Source organism: Astatotilapia calliptera, chromosome 9, assembly GCF_900246225.1.
Source record: "Astatotilapia calliptera chromosome 9, fAstCal1.2, whole genome shotgun sequence".
Taxonomy (NCBI): domain Eukaryota; kingdom Metazoa; phylum Chordata; class Actinopteri; order Cichliformes; family Cichlidae; genus Astatotilapia; species Astatotilapia calliptera.
Window position 1 is genome coordinate 24,247,115 of NC_039310.1, and position 20,573 is coordinate 24,267,687.

A 20,573-nucleotide genomic window follows, 5' to 3' on the forward strand; every position below is an offset into this window, starting at 1 on the left:
TTGCTCTTGAGCTGTTAAAGTTCACATGACTTTTCACACCAAATCCTCAACTTGTGCTGTCTGAGCTACTTACCTTTGTCTGTCCCTTTTCTTCTTCCACACTTTGCCTTGGGGACCTAAATTTTCATGCTATCCCTATCACAATTGCCCCTTTGCTGCAGAATTATTCCCACTGCTAGGCTACTTCAACATCACTAAGCATGCTAAAAACATGAAAAAGATGGAGCAGCATGGCAGTGCAGCGTGTGTGCAGTCGTGTATGAGCACACAGTGTGAGCACTCAGGTCATATCTGATATCGGACCGTATAGTGTGAGAACATGCATCGTGACCTATGAACTTCTAAGCCCTGCAATTCAGTCGTACAGTTTGAGCAGGAGCTGAAAAATTGCACAGTGTATGCCCAGCTTAAATCTGAAACACTAGTTTCTCTGAAATCTACAATCTAGGGTCAAACCAGATTCATACTGTAGCTCACTACAGTCTCGGAGTTAACATACAGATTTTCAGTTTGAGATACTGTCCATTATTTTGTGATTTCTGCAGTTTTAAAAATATAAACATCAAATAAGAGGTTAATCCACTCAGTCAGCAACAGGAAAATAATTTAATAAACATACAAACAATGCTTTTTAATGCAGTCTGCCTCAAAAACAGAAATAGTAACATAAATCCACATGCTTGAGTATATGCAGCAAGTAACTGATATGCTTATGTAAACATTACAGACTTCAGTGAAAATAAAATACACACGTTTTCATACCTTCCAAAACAAAAAGATTATTGCAGTCTCTTGCTCAGAAGCAGGAACTACTCTTTTTCTGCTTAGGCTTGTGTACTCCTTTCAAAGCTTTATTTATAAATAATTAATGAACTGGTGGATGTTGGTAATTTTAAACAAAATATCTGTTAATCCAATTTTCAGTCTTTTTTGGTGGAATGGACTTCTCATTAATGCCAATCACATTGAATCTGCATTGCTTTTTGCAACTTTTTGCTCTTTTGGTAATTCATTTGCATTAACCTTAACATTAACTTTGTGTTTTCTGCAGCTAAAATGAATACTGTGTCATAATACTCTGGTCCTATGTGTGTGATAAGATCAGCTCACTGAAATCTTACCTTACATTTCTCTTGGCTATTGAGATGGCAGAGATATCCCTCTGTCTTCTCTTTGCCAATAACTCTCTCAGTTTCCACAATATGAAGCCATAAAATGCCTGAAGACATGTAGTTATTGAGTAAGAAATAGTTTTGTGAAGGCTTATCCTTTTTCTGTTGATGTGTGTATCACAGTCCTCTTTGTTCTCACATCTGTATGTCAAAAGTGAAATATGAAGTCAAAGCAATTGCAGTTGGAGATTAAAGTTGGAGATTATGACAACACGACTTGGACACTGGAGCCAGTTCTAAGAATGACATTGTAACACTACCATTGCTGTTGTTCATGTCTGAAAGGCAAATAAGATATATGGTATAAAATTACTCTCTTTGCTTATCGTTTTTGTGATCTTTTGAGTCTCTGAAGGTTAATAGTTTATAAATGACTGAGTATAACAGGAATGAGAGAAAGGGGTGTCACAATGTCATGCTAGCATAACATATTTGTGGACATTTTTTCCCAGTTTTTAGCTATGCAGTTTGTTTGAAACCATCAAAATAACATCACTTCAACACTTCACTTCATCATTTACATGTACAAAGCACCAAACAAAGAGCAACTAATCATCTTGATCTGGCCTCAGCCCTCAGATATTGTTATTATAATATAAATAAAACTTTGTTTAGTTTGTTTAGCTAAAACATGTACAAAACACATTCACAAGTGCTATATAGGCATGCTAATTGTAGCAAGGATATATTAATTAATATTTGTGCAGATATTCAGATACTGTTCTTCTTCCTGGGAAGTTAGCCATTCTTTCTCCTGTTGCTGCATAGATAGAAAACAATCACAATTAAATTTTTATCTTTAGGTCCTTGTTCAGCATACAATGTTCTTGTTCAAGAAGCAATTAAAATGTGTTTTGTTTTTGTAGACTTGTGATATTACAATGATCTGTATTTCTGAAAAGCTCTATTTTCAGTGACTGTGAATACATTTGAATGAAAAGTCCCAATACAAAGAAAAATCTCCTCCTTTTGGTTTCTTATTATTATATCTTATATCAGTTGCACGGAAGTAGCTGTAAGTAATTTGGACGCTACAGCTTTAAGCAGCTGGGTGCTCCCGCGGACGGTAATCACGATCACTGTCTAGCACAACACCTGGAGCTAAGGGGGCAAAACAATCGCATGAGTGCTGCTGTTTGACTGAGGAAGATTAAAGTAGTCGTGGTAAGCCAGTCACACGACCACTTAAAGACAAAGCAACAAGGTGAAATATACCAGTTTTTAAATTGGTATATATCACCTCTCTGCTTTTTTTTTTGGTCATAAGCAGAGAGTGCTTGCTAGCGCTGTCCTTAGACAGTATACGCAGCATTTTTTCTTCAATAGTTTCATCACGTTTACTGTCTAAGGACAGCACTATCAAGAGAGAGAGAGAGAGCAGAAAAAGAGAGAGAGAGCGAGTTTTGAGATGTGAGAGATTTGTGACGTTTAGCGTGTTTGGAGTGTGTAGTTAATGTGTTGTCTTGTGTAGTTAGTGTGTAGTGTTGTGGATAGTTTTGTGTTGTGTGTCAGAACAATGAGGCGACTGCTGTCTCCAGGTAGAAACAGGAGTGATACCTGCTGTCAGGCCTGCAGGTATCAGGCTGTGATGTTCTCCTTCATAGTGGACAGAAATTTTTTTTTTGGAGTGGCACAAATAATTTGTGTGGCATCTTATTGAATGCAGAACAGCTGATTGTTCTGTAAATAGTTTGAAATGGTTATTTAAAAAATCAAGGTAAAAGGTAAATGGATGAAAATAACTTTGTTTTCAAAACTTGTGCATAGGATTTTAAAATTGACAATTTATATTTGCATTTAAAGTTATGAAATATGATTCATTAAAGATATTTGTGGTTGTTACAGTAAAAAATATAACTTTTTCTACTCTGATTTTATGTTTTTTGTCTGATTTTAGATCAATTGTGTTAATACAGTATGTCAAAATGAAAACATAACTGTAAATTCAGACACGTGAGGTTGTGTTGAAAAGAATGATACCAAACAAGGCAAAGTAAATAGTTTTTAAAGGTGAAATGTCGAGGGAAAATCAAAAGTAGTTAAAAATGGCCAATTATACCCTGGACCCCAGAGGGTTAAACGTTTTTTTCAAAGTAACACAATAGTTACTTTTCAAGTAATTAATTACTTTTAGAATATTGTAACTCAGTTACTAACTCAGTTAGTTTGAAGAAGTAACTAGTAACTATAATTAATTACTTTTTCAAAGTAACTTGCCCAACACTGGTTACAGGCCACTCAAGAGGTTTGTGCATCTTGTGTGTGTGTGTGTGTGTGTGTGTGTGTGTGTGTGTGTGTGTGTGTGTGTGTGTGTCCACATTACCACAAGCGTTCAACGAGTTTGTGCATCTTGCGAGGTTTAGGATCCACACATATGTACCGGTGTCTCCACTTAAGCACACTTGAGGAAAAACGGACAGAACATAAAATTGTTAACATTACAACTTCAGTTGTAAGGCTGAAGGATTGGAAATTTGAAACACTTGGGAATAAGGTCATCTTGAAAGAAAACCAAGGGCATGGAGGGGAAATGATATAAGGAACTCTAGTTCAGCATCACAGCCAGAAAAGCACAAAAGAGTTTTATCTTACACGGCTTCAATGTTACACCATTCGGTAATACCCTGCTTCCAGCAAAGCTCCACCTTTTGTCTATGTCTCAGAATAATGTTCACAGCACGGGGTTTGGTGTATGATGTACAGCAGCCCTGTTGCCCTGTACAAACATAAACATGCACACATGGGTTAAAAGGTCAGCTTATATTTGAATCAACATGTGTTGTCACACGTGCTCTGTTTGGACAAAATAGTAGTCTAGGAGGTTCTTTATGACCTTTGCAATCAGCATTAGACTAGCAAAGATAAGAAACAAAATAATTCTGCAATCAGAAAGTCCAAACTGGGTGATAATAAAATACAAATGAAGCATTTTTTTTAGAGTCAAAATTGCACAAAAATTGCTTTTGTCAGTAAATGTCTAACTTTAAGATAACATCCATAAAGACTTTGTTATGGACATCTGTGATACTGAATGAACTCAGTGGAGTATTTTGTCTGGTGTTCTGGCAACTGTGAGTATATTTAAATGGTAAATGGCCTGCATTTGTATAGCGCTTTACTTAGTCCCGAAGGACCCCAAAGCACTTTACACTACATTCAGCCATTCAGCCATTCACACACACATTCACACACTGGTGATGGCAAGCTCTTCTTTTAGCTCTGTTTGACTCTCATCAGATAGTAGCTGACAATGTCGGTCTGCTCTTTTTTGTTTGGCATTTTTTGTGCTTGTTTGCACCAAATCTGGTGAATTGCATTCATTTTTTGAGTAATAGTGCAAATTCATGTGCTCCAAATCAATTTCTGACCCTACATCTGATTTGTCATATGTATGTGTCTCTGTATGCTTTTACTAACTTGTGTGTAACACCAACCTGCCAGAGGGTCTGCAGATGGAAATTAGCCCAAGGCTATAATCTGGCATATTTACATTTGTTAACATGTTCATTAATATGTATTGCCCCTCTTTCTAAATAAAATAAATAAATAAATAATAAATAATTATCATGTGATGACCATGGTGATATGTTATTTATGAGCAGTAACCCTGATAACAACAAAGGTACAGTAATTATATACTCCAAACGTGCAACAAGCATTAACAACACATAATAAATATCACATCATATTAAAAGCAACCTAAAGGCATAAGAAACCAAGCAAAAACTACTGCACAATTTTAGCAGTCTGACCAACCAAAGAGGATATGAGCCAAAGGTCTGTGGCGCTGTCACCACAAGCAGCTTTTCTCATTATATATGCTTCTATTGCATCCATATTTGAATTTAGATTTAAACAAATAGTTTCTCAAGGCATTCTGCTGAGTTAAATCAGGATAATAGAATTTGCATAACTCACTAAGCTGGGAAAAAAAACATTAGTCTTATCATTATAATCTAAGAATGTTTCAAAAAAAGCTTACCTGCACCTTGACATATATGTTTTCTTGTCATGATGATGGCAAGGGAACAAAATCCCAGCATAAGATTACAAAGTAACGTCATTTTTTAACTGAACGCAGGAAGTTGTGGGTCTTGTTGAAGTCCGGGAACATGTGTGAAGCTGCCACAAGTATTATTTAGGATACTCAGGGGATTTAGAGGGAGGGCTTAGAATCACCTTTTTGTGTGTTATTCAGTGACATTATTACACAAGGACAATATTTAACACGGTATAAATGCGGAACACACTTTTTTTTTCTGTAAACTCAGTAGGTTAAGTTTCCCTGAAACGTCCCCCAAAGAAGTTTAATCGTGATGCATATACAATTACAGTCATTTGCATTTGCTTTAGAAAAGAACTCTTGGCTTTTGTTAAAGTCCAGGAATAGGTGTGAAGATTGAGCTTTAGTAAGTATTGTTTAGGTAAGAAAACTTTGGGAGATTTGGAGGGAGGACTTAGAATGAGCTTTTTTCTGTGTTATTCAGTAACTTATTACTTAAGGGCAATATTTAACTGTGCATAAATGTTGATCATTCTGTTTTGGGTCAACTTCCTCTTAAAATTTTAATTTCCCTTAATATTCTCCTTGGTGCATGTACAAGTATATTTGCTTCCTTCACACAGACTGACGCAACCTTTGTTCTTTGTCGACTCAGCAAATAATTTAAGATTAAGATCAAAGTGTATTTTCCTAACCTTGGCACCTAATGTAATCTCCAAACCCCTGAAACCTTTGAGGTCTAGATTAGAGCTCTAGAGTAGAAATTCTACCATGAAAAACTCTTCGCCCCTTTTCTGATGTGTTATTTTTGTACATATTTCGCACATTTACATGTTTTACAGTGGGGTCCATAAATATTTGGACATAGGCAACTTTTTCCAGTTTTGGTTCTGGACATAACCACAATTAATTTTAAATGAAACAACTCAGATGCAGTCAAGGCACACATTTTTAGTTTTAATTCAGCAGACTGAACAAAAAGGAGAGGAACTAAAACATTTTTAACACAATCCCTGTATTTCGAGGGCACAACAGTAATTGGATAAATTAATTAACTGAAATTAAAGGTTCTTTTCTAATACTTGGTTTAAAACCCTTTGATGGCAATAACAGCCGTCTTGAATTCATGGTGATCACCATATGCTGGTTTTCCTCCTTTTTAACGCTCTGCCAGGCCTTTACTGCAGCTTATGAGTAGCATGCACCTTACAGTGAACCCTCTGTATTTACTTTCACAAAATCTTCTCTTTGTGGTTGACTTGGATATCAATATGCCTACCTCCTGAAGAGTGTTGTTCACTTGGTTGGCTGTTGTGAAGGGATTTCTCTTCACCATGGAAATGATTTTGCGATCATCCACCACTGATGTCTTCCATGGATGTCCAGGTCTTTTTCCATTGCTGAGTTCACCATTGCTTTCTTTCTTACTCAAGATGTACCAACCTGTAGATTTCGCCACGCCTACTATTATAGTAATTTCTCTGATGTTTTTTTTTCTTCCTGTTTTCGCAACTTAAGGATGGCTTGTTTTACCTACATGTAGACCGCACGTTGTCTGTTCACAGCAAAATCTTCCACATGCAAGCACTACACCTCAAATCTGCTCCAGGCCTTTTACCTTCCTAATTTATAATTTACAAATTTTTATAATTTATAATAATAATAATAAAGTTTATTCATAAAGCATACTAAAAAAAACAAGGCTATACCAAGGTGCTTGACAAAATATGATAGGATAAGGGAGATGGGAGAGGGAAAAGAGAAAGGACCCAGCACGTATTAAATATAAAACCATGACAATCATAATACATAAAAGTAATTAACAAAGCATAATAGATAAAAATGTGTCAACACACACAAAATATTAGCTAGATGGAAAAGCAAGATTAAATAAAGTCTTTAACTGTGATTTAAACAATGGCATAGAGTCAGACAAATAAGAAGGAATTACTCACCTCTTCCCAGGAAATAGCCTGTGAGTCAATTTTCAAATTACTTTCGGTCCCTTTGAAAAGAGGGTGGCCCATGTTAAGGAGCAGAAACTCCTAAACTCTTCATCCAATTTGAATCCGGATACCCTCAAATGAAAGCCGGGAGTCTACACATTATGTTCATGTCTATTATATAACAATAACTGGAACATTTTGGAACACTTTCAGTATACGGATAAAAAGACTAAACTTTTTCAGTGTGCAAATATGTAAGGACCTAACTGTGTATCATCAGACAGAATTTCCATGTCAGTCTTGGACAGATTGAACAGGTATACCAGAGAGAAAGAAGCCAGGAGAATAAACCAGAATTCCTCCACTAAACTAAAGGTGTACTAAAGGTGTACTCTCAGTGGCAGTTGAGGAATATGAGAACAGCTGGAGATAGCAATAATGGAAGAACAGAAAGATGCAACTCATAACAACAATGCTCGATGGCTGGTAGAGCTAAGAGTAGACCAAAGCAACCTCCCTGAACAGGATCCAGTAACCATCACAGATGAAGATATCCAAGACAGAGTCTCAAGCACGAAGAGCAGGACAGCACCAAGCCTTGATATGATTCATACCTACTGGTTAAAAAAGATAACTCCACTCCATGAGCATCTGGCACCACAAATGAACCAGCAGCTAATGGATGAGATACACCTGGAATGGCTAACTGAAGGCTGGGTAGTCCTCATCCCCAAGGAGACTGTAAGACCAGACTGACCAACCTGTGCACCGCCTGGATTGATTACAATAAAGCCTATTACTCAATGCCTCTCACATGAATCGTGGAATGCCTAGAACTGTACAAGATCAACAGGATCATAAGAGCATTCATCAGGAATTTAATGGGGATGTGGCAACAACACTAGAGCCCAACTTCAAACCAACAGCACAGGATTTACCAAGGAGATGCTGTATCCCCACTGCTTTTCTGCATGTGCCTGAATCCCCTCAGCCAGATCATTATCAAGACTGGCTAAGGATACCCGCTAGGGAATGCTACAATCATTAGCCACCTCCTCTATGTGAATGACATTAAGGTGTATGTCATGAGTGAATAAGACATTGATTCACTGAACCATACCACTAAGATCTACAGCAATGCCACTCAGACTGAAGAAATGCAGTTGGATGGTAACCAGCACACTAAAACTGTATTTTAAGGAGAAAGAGGGAAGTCGAAGACTAGTGAATGTCAGAACCCACTTTTCATGATAAAACAACAAAGATCCATGAGTATCTTGGCTTAGTACCTCGGGAAAACGGCCACAACGTCATGTTGTCCAATACAACAAAACAACCAATACAACCAATACAACCAGAACTAGACAATTGACTGTTGACAGCTGAAAATTAGTCAGTACAATAACTTGGAAACACAACAAGAAATTGTGAGTCTCCTTCCTAAAAAGACCTCAGTGTTCTCAGTCAGTGTTGATTTTACTCTCTGGGATCCCCCCTCATTACATCCTTTTCTTTGGAAAGGATCCTCCTCCTAGTCATTGTTTTCCCTGACATGGACTTTTTGTGTGAAATTGTAAAATAAGAAGCGTTTATCCCATTTCCTTCAACCTTGGACATGTCGTGTGTTCATATATGTAATATATATTCATTAGCTGTAATAGTTATTTGAGTTACTGTTTTCTTTCTATCAGCTTGAAGAAGAATGACCATGGTTGATTTCTCTTTCAGACTATTCTCTGCAATGGTTGTGGTAAAAATGATAAAGTGTGGGAAATGTGCCAAAGTCATTTAAATTTTCTTTGTTGTCAATTCTGATGCTTAGTTTCAAACTTCAGCACGTAATCTTGACCATGTCTACACGACTAAATTCACAGAGTTACTGCCATGTGATCAGCTGAGTAGATATTAGGATTAACAAGCTTAAGTTTTGAACAAGTGTTTCTAAGTATCACACAGCCTGCTGTCATGCCAACCTGCACCATTAATGGCTTAGTTGACACTTTTCAGCAAAACCAAGTTACAAATCTTATTTGAAGTATGTAATTTAAATTATTGACTGCATTAACCATTTCCATTTGTTTAAAGAGAAAATTAACATGCAATCTGCCCACCATATTAACATATTAACAATAAAACAGTTAATGTAGAAGACATGTACAGTACAAAGACATGTTCAGTCTGAACAATCAATTAACCTTTTGGTTTCTTTTTTTTTTTTTTTTTTTTTTTTTTTTTCCAAATGACATCAGAAACAGCAGTATGCGACATTACGTGATGGCAGAGCTTCAGTTCATCCTTTGTCATTTTTTTTTTTTTTTTTTTTTTTTTTTTTTTAATAAATAGGACAGGGGGAATGAATGAGAGAGAGAGGGGGAGAGAAAGAAAGAAAACCAAAGGGGAGAAGAGACGGTGAGAAGGGGGGGGAAGAGAGACAAAAAAACAAAACAAAAAAAAAAACAAAAAAAAAACTCCTGGGTCACCTGTATGGAGAAAAAACAAACAAACAAACAAACAAACAAACAAACAAACAAACAGAGGAGACAGCAAACAACAAAGAGCAACATAATAATAGAGAAAACAAAGCACCATCACAATAAACTAGCTAGTCATAGATATCAGTATTTACTAAGTAATAAACGATATTGTGCAGCACGCAAGATAGACAGCGCACAGTGTGCTTTGAGGCAGCAGCCAAGAAAGCTTTAGTCCGCGTCTGTGAATACCCATGTGTGCATACCTGTGTGGATCAGCATGCTTGCATTCCAAAGGTTTCTCCATGTAATGATCTGCTAGGGAGTGTGGGGGGGCCACAGCCCCGTCCTCCAGGGTGTGAAGCGGGTATGGAGGAGATCAAAACTCCAGACATCCAGAGGCCCCCAGAACACAAGAGACCATGGAAGACCAACAGAGGGGCAGCCGCGCCACTGTTCCAGTAAGAGCTGAGGAGAGTCCCAGATGAGGGCTCACTCAGCAGCCGCGGAGCAGAAGCCAGGGGGGGTTGCAGTGACGCGCCCGTGAGCTCCGCCGGCCCCCAGCTGCGCCTGAGTGACCGAGCCCTAGGCCGAGAGGCCGGGGGCACCCCACCTCCAAAGGGGCCCGAGCGAGCCCCAGGCCCCAGGCCCCGACAAGCGGCCGCCAAGGAGTGAGCCGGTGTGTACCCGGACGCCCACCCCCAGACACAAAGAACCACCAACACACCGACACCTGAGGGAGTCCGCCACCGGCAGGGGAAGTGGTGGTGGGTGGAGATAGGCCTCCAAACCTTGGAGGGCCTGAGGTGTCCCCAGAGAGGTGGCGTCTGATACCCAACCTGACATATAGACACAGACATACAGGCACACACAGACACAAACATCCATTCCCACCCTCATGCTCTCATATGCACTCACTCCACACTCAACCAACGTGGAGACAGACATAAAGAGACGCTGTACACACAATCACACTCCCCAAGCGTACTCTACAAACCGGGTCTAGGTACCCTTGCCCCTGGAGGGGGGAATTGCACCCAGACCCAGGTGGTGTTACCCTTTTCCCTGCGGTGGGGAGAGGCAGACCACCCCGACTCCGCAGCAGCAGGGAGGCCCCACACCCCAGACCGCAGTCGGACGGCCAACTCCTCCTACTAGCCCTCCCGCTCCAGCAGGCCGCAGAGAATGGGGGTGGGAGAAGACTCCAAACCTCCCTCCACCCGCTCATTGTAGTGTTGATGCATATGTGTTCTAAGGTGCAATTAAAACCCAGGAGGGCATGGAGCTACCTGCCAAGGAGCAGCAGGTAAGCGCATAGTCCCTCCTGCTAACCCTCAATGACTAAGTGTATTTAAAATTGAGAGGTGGGCAACGACGTCAGGGGTGAGGTATACACCCTGATGGTGATTTGGACTCCGTGATTGTGCCCACCCCCAAGATCCTATATGTATGTGTAATGAGAGTGTGAATAATGTGAATGTCTAAGTTGTGGGATAAAATTGAGGCAGAGGCAGCCAGAAGGGGACAGGGGGGGGGGGTAGCCTCCTCTGCACCCTGGTGACATACCCCCACTCCAAGGCCCTGCATGTGTGGGTGGTTGTGGAGGAGCGGGAAGAGGGAGGCAGCTGGAGATGGGGAGGGAAGGAAGGGAGGGGCAGGTAACCCCTCCCTGGGGCCAGCTCCCCCGCTGACCCCAGTAGGCACTCCCACCCTCCGCGACCCGCCAGGGAAGGGGGGCCCAGGCCCATCAGACCGGGGCCCAGTGCAGTAGCGCCCCCCGGCTCCACAGAGCCCTGGACAGTCCACCCAACCCCACCACAGAGAAAACTGCACCCACCCCACCAACCACGCATCTTCCAGACTACATAAGACGGTAAACGCCCAGGCTGAGATCTTCCTCCACCTCTCCTGTATCTCCCCCTCCTGCAGAGAGTTCCTGAGAGAAGAAAGCTCCTGCCAGATGTGACCATCCCCCCCACCAGTTGAAACCTTTTGGTTTCTGATATATGTTCAGATTTATGGGTGCTGTAGCTGTCTAAGTGTAACATACAAAAATAAAAGAACTCAACATTTCTCTTATTAATACAAGACAAAACAATATGGCACATACACTCTTTGCTGTATTGTTAATTTAAATACTGTACCTTTTATGAGTTCTTTTTTAAATGTTACCATGAATTGCATATTTTTATGTGTGTGTCGGATCAACAGAAGCCGCCTGTCATATTTACGTGTGCAAAATTATTGCCTGAAAACATTTTTCCAAGGGGCAATATACAACGTCAAAAGATTAGATTGCAACCACTGTTGAATGAATACTTTCACTTAGCTAAGTGTGATCTTTCTAGGAAATTTAAAAATGTATTTTTTTAAAGGGCACCTTTTGAATTTGTCAACACATAAAAACATGTTTAAACTTCCAAATGACCTCAAAGTACATGCAAACTTTGACAGGTTTGTTTTCACCTGCACTTTAATCTCTGTTATGTTTTTCCCCGTGTAGTTGCATCACCAACAAGGAAATAGTAGACTGGCATATTGTTGCATGTGATCAAAATATACTGTCTTCAGCAGTTGCTATTTTTAGCTCCTCCAGGCTGTGCTACAAATAGAACATACATTTTATTTAGGAATAGTTGAACTGTCGGTCACAGTGTTCTCTGGATTCCATGAGATCTAATGGAAAGTATTTAAACTATTTCCATCCATCCATCCATCCATCTTCATCCGCTTTATCCAAGGCCGGGTCGCGGGGGCAGCAGCCTAAGCAAAGAGGCCCAGACCTCCCTCTATAGACTATAACTATAACTATTTACTTATTGTTATTTTCTGAACAAATGAGGCCCAAACCCTGGAATGACTAGCATTTAAGATTAAGATTTGATGTCTGACATAAGGTCTTTGATTAACATGAGTTTCAGACATTTTTACATTTTGCTCTACACATGTTAAGAAGTTGTAAAGACTGATTTGTAAATAAGAGGGGAGGACAGATGAAGGAACATTAGTTACTCAGGAAGTGCGGGGGCTTAGGAAGGAGGATGTGAGGGCAGCTATGAAAAGGGTGAAGACGCAAAAGCATCTCTTCCTGTTAACATATCTGTGGCTTGAGGCCAGCAGATGTTTGGATCAGACTTTTTAACACATGAGAGAATGCCTGAGGAATGGAGAAGAAGGGCACTGTTACTATTACTGTTCAAGAAAAGGTGTGATTTTAAGAGCTTTCGTAAGTACGTAGGGTTAAAGGAGATGAGTCGTACCATGAAGCTATGGGAAAAAGTTACTGAAACTAGGTTAAGAAGAGAGGTGATGATCAGTGAACAGCAGTATAGCGTCATACTGAGAAAGATCTTTACATATGTGGTGCTTGCTTTGAGTTCATCATAATGTACAGAGAAGGTCAAAAGAAGTTTCACTGTGTCTTTTCTGGTTGTAGAGAAAACAAAGACCTCAGCCAGTCGCAGCAGATGGCTGCCCTCCCTGAACCTGGTTCTGCCAGAGATTTCTTCCCGTTAAAAGGGAGTTTTTCCTTCCCACTGTCACTGTCACTGGGAGTGTTTGCTCATAGGCGCTCACCTGATTTTTGCGGTCTTCTCTATATAACTGTAAGATCTTTACCTTACAATATAAATCACCTATAGGTGACTGTTGTTGTGACATTGCACATTATGAATAAAATTGAATTGAATTTATTTGAATTTGATATGGGTGCCGAGAGAGGAACTATGGTACTGCATGGGGAAATCAGGAACAGGGAGGGTGGTGCAGGACATGTATGAGGATAGTCAGAAAGTGGTGCAGCAGCAGTGACAGTTGGGTTTAGGGTGGGCTAGACTACATCAGGTATTGGCTTTGGGCACCTTCTTGTTTGCAGTGGAAATGCACAGGTTAACAGTACAAGCAGGCATCTCAAGGGACTATGATGTTTGCAGACAATATTGCACTGTAGTGAGGGTAGGGTGAAGGTGGAAGAGAGCTTGAAGAGGTGGAGGTATGCACTGAAGAGAAGAGGAATGAAAGTAAATCCAAGCATGCGTGTAAATGACAACACAGGCGTAACAGGAAAATGTAGAAGATGGTACAAGACCTACACCGCCATATCCAGTTTGAAGATAGCGGTGCAGAAAAAAAAAAGAAACCTGGAGGTGGTAGAGTTGAAGACATTAAGATTTTGACTGGGAGCGACCAAAACTAGTAAGTTTAGAAATGATCAGATTAGAGGGACAGCTCAGTTTGAGTGAGACATGCACAGAGGAGGAATAGTGGACATATTGGACAAAGGATGTTCAGCATGGGGCTGCCAGGCAAATGAAAAAGAGGTAGACTACAGAAGAAAATTGATGGATGCAATGTAGAATGAGATGAAGAGGGTTGCTGTGACAGAATAGGGGTGTTACGGTTAGGAATACCTGAGCCAAGAAGATGTAAATTTTGACATGTGCATGAAAATGTGTCACAGAGGTGTCGCTGCACATCAGCCTTCTAATGACTCATAAAAGGAAATGCAACCAGCCAGTGTAACAAACAAAAAAAGACTTTCTCAAGGAAGAAATTATAAAATGTATTTCATAAGGCTATCACAGTCCTCGGGTTATCTAATACATTCTTTTGAAGATATTAAGTCCAAAGTCAAACCAGTTTAACGTCAAAACTTTGCTTTGCCTGTCATTGCTCACTGACTTTAAATATATTATCTCCCACTGCTGGAAATGCAACTTCCGCATGCATGACCTTTGTCAAAGTAACATAACTGTATGCCATTTAAAAGTCTGTTGTGGAGTTGCATCACCGAGTGCTGTAACACTAGCAGTTCAAAATGTCATACCTTTTTGGTATGGCATATAAAACAAAATAGTCAGTGAAAGGGTTTGTATTTGCTTGTTTTTTGTCATCAAGCTGAGTGCCAAAAGCAGTTTAAAGTTACTTAAACTACAAAGAGAAAGTTGTTACAGTTTACTCAAAGGCTTCATAGCCCATAACATCAGCTCACAGTTTGCCTGAATTCATGATTTGTATGCTAAGTATGTTAAATTTGTTTCTGTTACTTTTTAAGCTTGACTATTATGTTTGCTATTGTAGCCGAAAACCTAACATTTGGGGACATATTTATTTATGGTCAATGCATTCAAAGAACTTTTATGATGTTAAAAAGCTACTGTCACCGTCAATTTTGACACTGAAAAGCAAGGAAACAGGTATTTTGCTACTGGCTAATTGTACATATTTTTAGTTTACCTTTCACAGTGCACAATTTTGGGACATGAGTATTTAAGAGAACAAGATCTACCACTGTTTGCGGCCTGCAATTTACTGCCCATTTCCCTGAAATTTAAGAAGAAAAAAAAGGATGCTTGATGTGTTATTGATAGTCTTCACTTTACATATATACAGGACAAAAATAACTGTTTATTGATGATGTGACACAGGACAGAAGCAGCTGAATGAATTCTGAGGTGTTTAGTGTCTGCTCCAATCCAGCTAAATGCAGTCAAATTGATTGGGCGGCATTTCATAATACAGATGGACAAGGACCCAAAACACACAGCCAAAGCAACCTAGGAGTTTATTAAATCAAAGAAGTGGAATATTCTTGAATGGTTAAGTCAGTCATCTGATCTTACCCCATTGAATATACATTCCACCTGTTGAAGACGAAACCTCCGACAGAAACGCCCCCAAACAACAAACAGCAAGTGAAAGCTGCTGCAGGTTGGTACATCTTGAGAAATAAAGAAAGCACGGAAGACAACAGTGGATGATCGCAGAATCATTTCCATGGTGAAGAGAAACCCCTTCACATCAGCAAACCAAGTGAACAACACTCTTCAGGAGGTAGGCATATTGATATCCAAGTTAACCATAAGGTGCATGTCACTCAGCATGAAGTTCAAGACTTCAGACTGTCATCGCAAAGCAAAGGGTTTTTAACCAAGTATTAGAAATGAACATTTTCTTTTCAGTTATTTAATTCGTCCAATTACTTTTGAGCCTCTGATGCTTTAGTTCCTCACATTTTTAGGTATTTTTTTGTTCAACCCACTGAATTAAAGCTAGGTCATTTACTCACAGTTTACCCATTCGGTGTGGTGAAGTACGGGACTTTTTGCAAAAGAGTAACTGTTTAACATTCTAATCTCTGATAAGACAACAAAATCTAAAATAGGTGCCAGTAAGATAAGCTTCCTTGAGCTGAACTATTTCTTCTAGGGACTTTTCAAATATGCTGTGTAAGAAACATGGTGAAGTTGAGCCATGTTGGGGATTTTGACTTTCCTATCCTCTGGTTATTTTGTTACACTTGTACAAGGTAGATGTGCGCGTCACAGAAAAAGGATACACAAACAAAACCTCCCCACATTCCTTTCACATGCCTTCCTTTCACAAGTGAGTGAGAGCAAGTCACTAATTAACTTGTCAGCAAAAATGAGGAAAACAAAGAACTACAGCTCAAAGGGCTTAAGTTGCATTAATTCATACAGTTCATACAATTTGAGTGCAGACTTAAGTCAAAGTTAAGTTTAGCAATTTGTTGTCATAATTAATCGTTTCCACCTCAGTCTTAATAAAAAGACAGACTATAGCCTACTTAAAGTATTTCAGATGTTAAATACAGCTTACAGTGAGCAACAATAGCACCCTTGTTCCTGACCACAAAAGCCTATTTTTTCTCTTTTTTGAGGCTTCATGTTTGGATTTTGGGTGTGGCTATATATATTTTTAGACAAAGGGGTAGATATGGGAAACAATAACCTAATGCCAGTGTGCTAGCTTGTTAACAAGGTTTAATTAACTGTGATTATAGATGTTCTAAATTTGGCTAGCAGCAATCTAACAAAATATGCTAAGTGGAAAAACCCAACAGCTGGCTGATACTTGCTCTTGACACTAACCTCAAGTGGCCACTAGAGGAACTGTAGTTTTGGTCATTTGGCTGAATTTCATTCAACCCCAGCAGTAGCATTCTACTAGTGCCACAAAAAAGTATTTTTGTCTTTAGATAGCAAGATGCTAATATTCACTGATAAACTACTAATCGTTTGCTTGCAGTTAAACGGCATTGCAAGCTGGCCTTATCAGCATTTTGCTCAGAATAGCTGGTAATGAGGTCAAGAGGCTTAAAGGATTCAAAATTGCCTTTTTGCCTAGCTTTAATATTGTTTAATAGCTGGTCGAAAGTAGTTAGACTTCATAAAACATTCAAGCCACATTCTTAGTTTTGAGGGAAGTTTTGATCTTACCGTTAAAAAAATCAACAAAGGCAGTGTAAGGACGTTGGATTTCCACTTCACCTGAGACACGAGGCCTAGTGACCAGTGACCTGTGACTGAGACTACATGACTGCCCGGCAACCACTGATTTCATGGAAAAGTATCCCTGGAACGGTTCCAAGTAGTTACTGGAGATTGGGGATTACCAAAATGGTGTCTGAGAGCAATCATGCAGGTCTATTGACCAGACAGTGACCGCATAGTCCAGTTGACGAGTGGCTGCAATTTTTTTTACGTTTTACAACCACTTGGTGGTAAGTTAGTGAATAATTGCATGACAAGATATCTGTTTTCACTGGGTTCCATGCAAACTACTGCGGCAGTGTATTAGCAACCACGAGCAATCGCAAGGACGTTTTTGGTCTAGCACCTTTTTTACGACCAATTTCACCTAGTGACTATTAACAACCTCCAGCAAGCTTTCACAACCCAATAGGCCTGTCTAACTGAGGCCTAATAAATGACTTGTTATAACAGTAAAAAAAACCCTCCAAATTGTTCAAAATCGAATTGCTTGTAGTAGGTTTCCCAGCAGATTCTCTGTCATTTTGTACAAAACTTACAAGACTGCTATTCTCTTCAGGTCTCCCTTGAATGAAATACGAGTTAAGCTGCTTGACTTATTATAGACCACTCCAGATCCAGCAGTGCTATAGGCTTTAAGCAGGAACAGGTAAGAAACAAAACAACAAAAATGCAAATGTTTATTTGCATTATTAATCATGCCTACCAGGAGGTGACTCATTTGGTTTCAAAAACTAATTCCAATTGTATAGAATATGACATATATTCACATAATACTGCTTTAAAAATGTACTTTACTGATATCTGGTTTCACTTGGAATTCATTCTTCAGGGAATCAGTTTGCACATGAGTCCAGCGCCAGCCAAGCTCATAGTTCAGGCTGCCAATGTTTACCTTTTTTTTTTTTTTTTTAAACTTTATTTCCTCCCATGTCAGGGCCAGCTGGAATTTTTTCTATTTCCTGCTCTGTTTCCAGTGTTTTAACAATGACACAAAGGATTACACAATCCTGCCCGACGGGAAATTCCGAGAGTCGGCCTACTTAAAGGAGTGATCACCAAGTAGCACTTGTCACACTCTCTCTGATCGCCTTCAGGTGTTACACCTTTTCAGCGTCAGACACAGAAAGGCAGAGTGAACGCTCTCAGTTGGCTCATCAACCATGGCAAGCAGGAAAACGTGTCTCATGGTAGCTCTGTGCTCCCTCGTCATTATCATCAACTTTTTTGACAGCGCACAATCAGGTATTTCATACTAGTTAATATTTTAATGCACTTTCACTAATATTGCCAGTAGTAAGTTAAAAGTGTGATTTATAGTGGATTCTTTGTGCGTGTGTGTGCTTACAGCGAGCTGCTGCCTGAGGTACTCCAATCGTCAGCCTCCTTGCAAACGGATTCTGGGTTACACCATTCAGAACATCAATAACGCCTGTGACATCAACGCCATCATGTAAGTTATAACGGTTTATATGGAAGTGTAGCATGATAAAAGCAGGTAGATTCATGAGGAAATAAGACATCTAACAAACTAAAACGCTAAGAAGTAGTCAAGTTGAAGTTTAAGCAAGTTGTGCATTTTTCTAGTTTTTGAGTAGTGTTTACTCTGTACAAAGATTTTAGATTATGGAAAAGTTTATATATCAAATGTATTATTATTACATAAAAAGAGAAATGCTCACATTTAAGAAGTTTAGGGAATGAATTAAGACTGCTCATAAATATCTGTTCAATCAGTTTATGTGGGCCAACTTAAGTAGTGGTATTCTCAAGGAAAGACTATAGATAGGAAACTTAACCAGTAATGTGATACACATGTACAAAAACCAGCAAGAGCTAATGCCAATCTTTCATCCTGGTGTCTGGTTATGAATTCTGTGTAACATATCTTATCTGCACATTTCACCTTGTGGTGAAAAGATAATGGCTGTGTGTGCTTGGCATTTGCGCTCTCTCGGACGGACTAAACCTTGTGTATCTAAATAGCAAAACAGCATTTAATCCGTGACTAAAAATCAATCACGATAAGTTCAGGATGCTCTGCAGTTAATAATCAAACTAACACACTGGAATGAAACTCCATCGAGAGAAACTGTATCTTGAGGGTAAATGACTGCTTTCATCCTCTTTCCCAACAGTTTTCATGCTCCGGGAAGGTTTGTGTGTGCCGATCCATCAAAGCCGTTGACCCAGAAAGTGATGAAGTGTTATGAGTAAGTATAAATGCCCCTGTGGTGTATTGTTTGTCTGTGCCTTATATTCACTCTCAGCTGCTCAGTGAGTCAAACTGATCTTATTTCATTGATTTTGTTTTTTGCAGTGAAAAGAAGCGGAAGACCAACAAAGAAAATTCTAACAACAATGCATCTTAAACTCTCTTTAAGTGTTCTTATCTGCACTAATATTATCATAATAGTAAATCTACACATAAATATAATTTGTTGTGTGACCTTTCCTTTTATTTATTCTGTTTTATAAACAGGGAAGAGTAGTATTCTTAATACATGTGTGAGCTATAAGCTTTAGTGCTTCAACAACAAAAAAACTTGTGCTTTTTTTTAAAGTAATGTAAAATATTATTATTTTGTTATATGTATTATTGTTTGATTTATTTTCTGAAGAAGATGAAATATAAAACCCTGTATTTTCAGAAAGTGTGAGATAATTATTGTATTTAATATTTGTCAGAGAATTTATTAAAAGAGTTATTTGATAAAAACACATGTCTGTCTGTATGGACTCCACAAACAACCACATGCTGTCAAATTTTTGTCCTTGTTCTACATCGGGTAAAAAAAAAAAAAGAATTAATCACGCTGCAAAAGGATCCTAAATAAAAAGAAATTAGCTGACAGTGATTAGCAAACAGTGATAAATATGTACAATACCATATTTATAAGGTTACATCTCTGTTTAAAAGGTTTAAATCCTAGTGTTAAACATTGGAAAAAGAACATCAATGTTTTTTCCTGTTGTATAACTGGAATACAAATTAAAGATGTTCTTTATTTAATGTAATTATTCATAGAACAAAATATTCAGAATGGAAGGAATATGATCACAAATGAAGGGATATGTTTAAGTCTAGTTCATTCACATAGACTGTGAAGTCTGAAAAATTGAGCCACTGTAGAAGAGTTATAAACCTGCTTTCTTTCTGATGGCCAGCAAGGGGTGATGCCTTTTGTTGCATAGACAATGGGAAAATAGCCTTTTAGTTGCCTCACTCTATGATCTCAGTGAACACTTTTCTTATGACTATATCTTGTCAGTCACTAGTTTGTGTCTTACTATCCATATGATTTTAATTTAACAAACTTTGTTTCTTAGTAACTGTGGGGAGGCACTCATAGATGGACAAAATGTGTTACCTATTAGAGAAATAGTGGTTTAATTGGATAATTCCAATGTATCTGAGCTTGGTACATCTGTTGCAGGATGGTTTTATGGGTTATCTTAACTTTAACTACCTAACTCTTCAATAAACAAACCTGTGGGTGAACCACCTGTCTAATAACGCTGGCATAAGTAGAGGGTGCAAAGTTCACACAAGCCAAAGAACGACAGACATCTTAATGAGGAAGGCTGAAATAAAGTTTGAAAAGAACTGAAATTACTTTTACAGTGCATGAAATGTGATTTTCCATTGTTATGTATCAGCAGTGACTAAACAAGCTTAGTAATTAAAC

The 20,573-nt window shown here is 39.0% G+C and overlaps 1 protein-coding gene across 1 annotated transcript; it reads left to right on the forward strand.

Moving 5' to 3' along the window:
- The first annotated feature begins 17,864 nt into the window (after positions 1 to 17,864).
- On the forward strand, positions 17,865 to 19,447 carry ccl20b (chemokine (C-C motif) ligand 20b). Its single transcript, XM_026180123.1, has 4 exons — positions 17,865 to 18,129; positions 18,235 to 18,337; positions 19,023 to 19,097; positions 19,205 to 19,447. The coding sequence occupies exons 1-4, from the start codon at positions 18,048 to 18,050 to the stop codon at positions 19,254 to 19,256; spliced, it is 312 nt and encodes a 103-aa protein (XP_026035908.1). The 5' UTR covers positions 17,865 to 18,047; the 3' UTR covers positions 19,257 to 19,447.
- Positions 19,448 to 20,573: the final 1,126 nt, after the last annotated feature.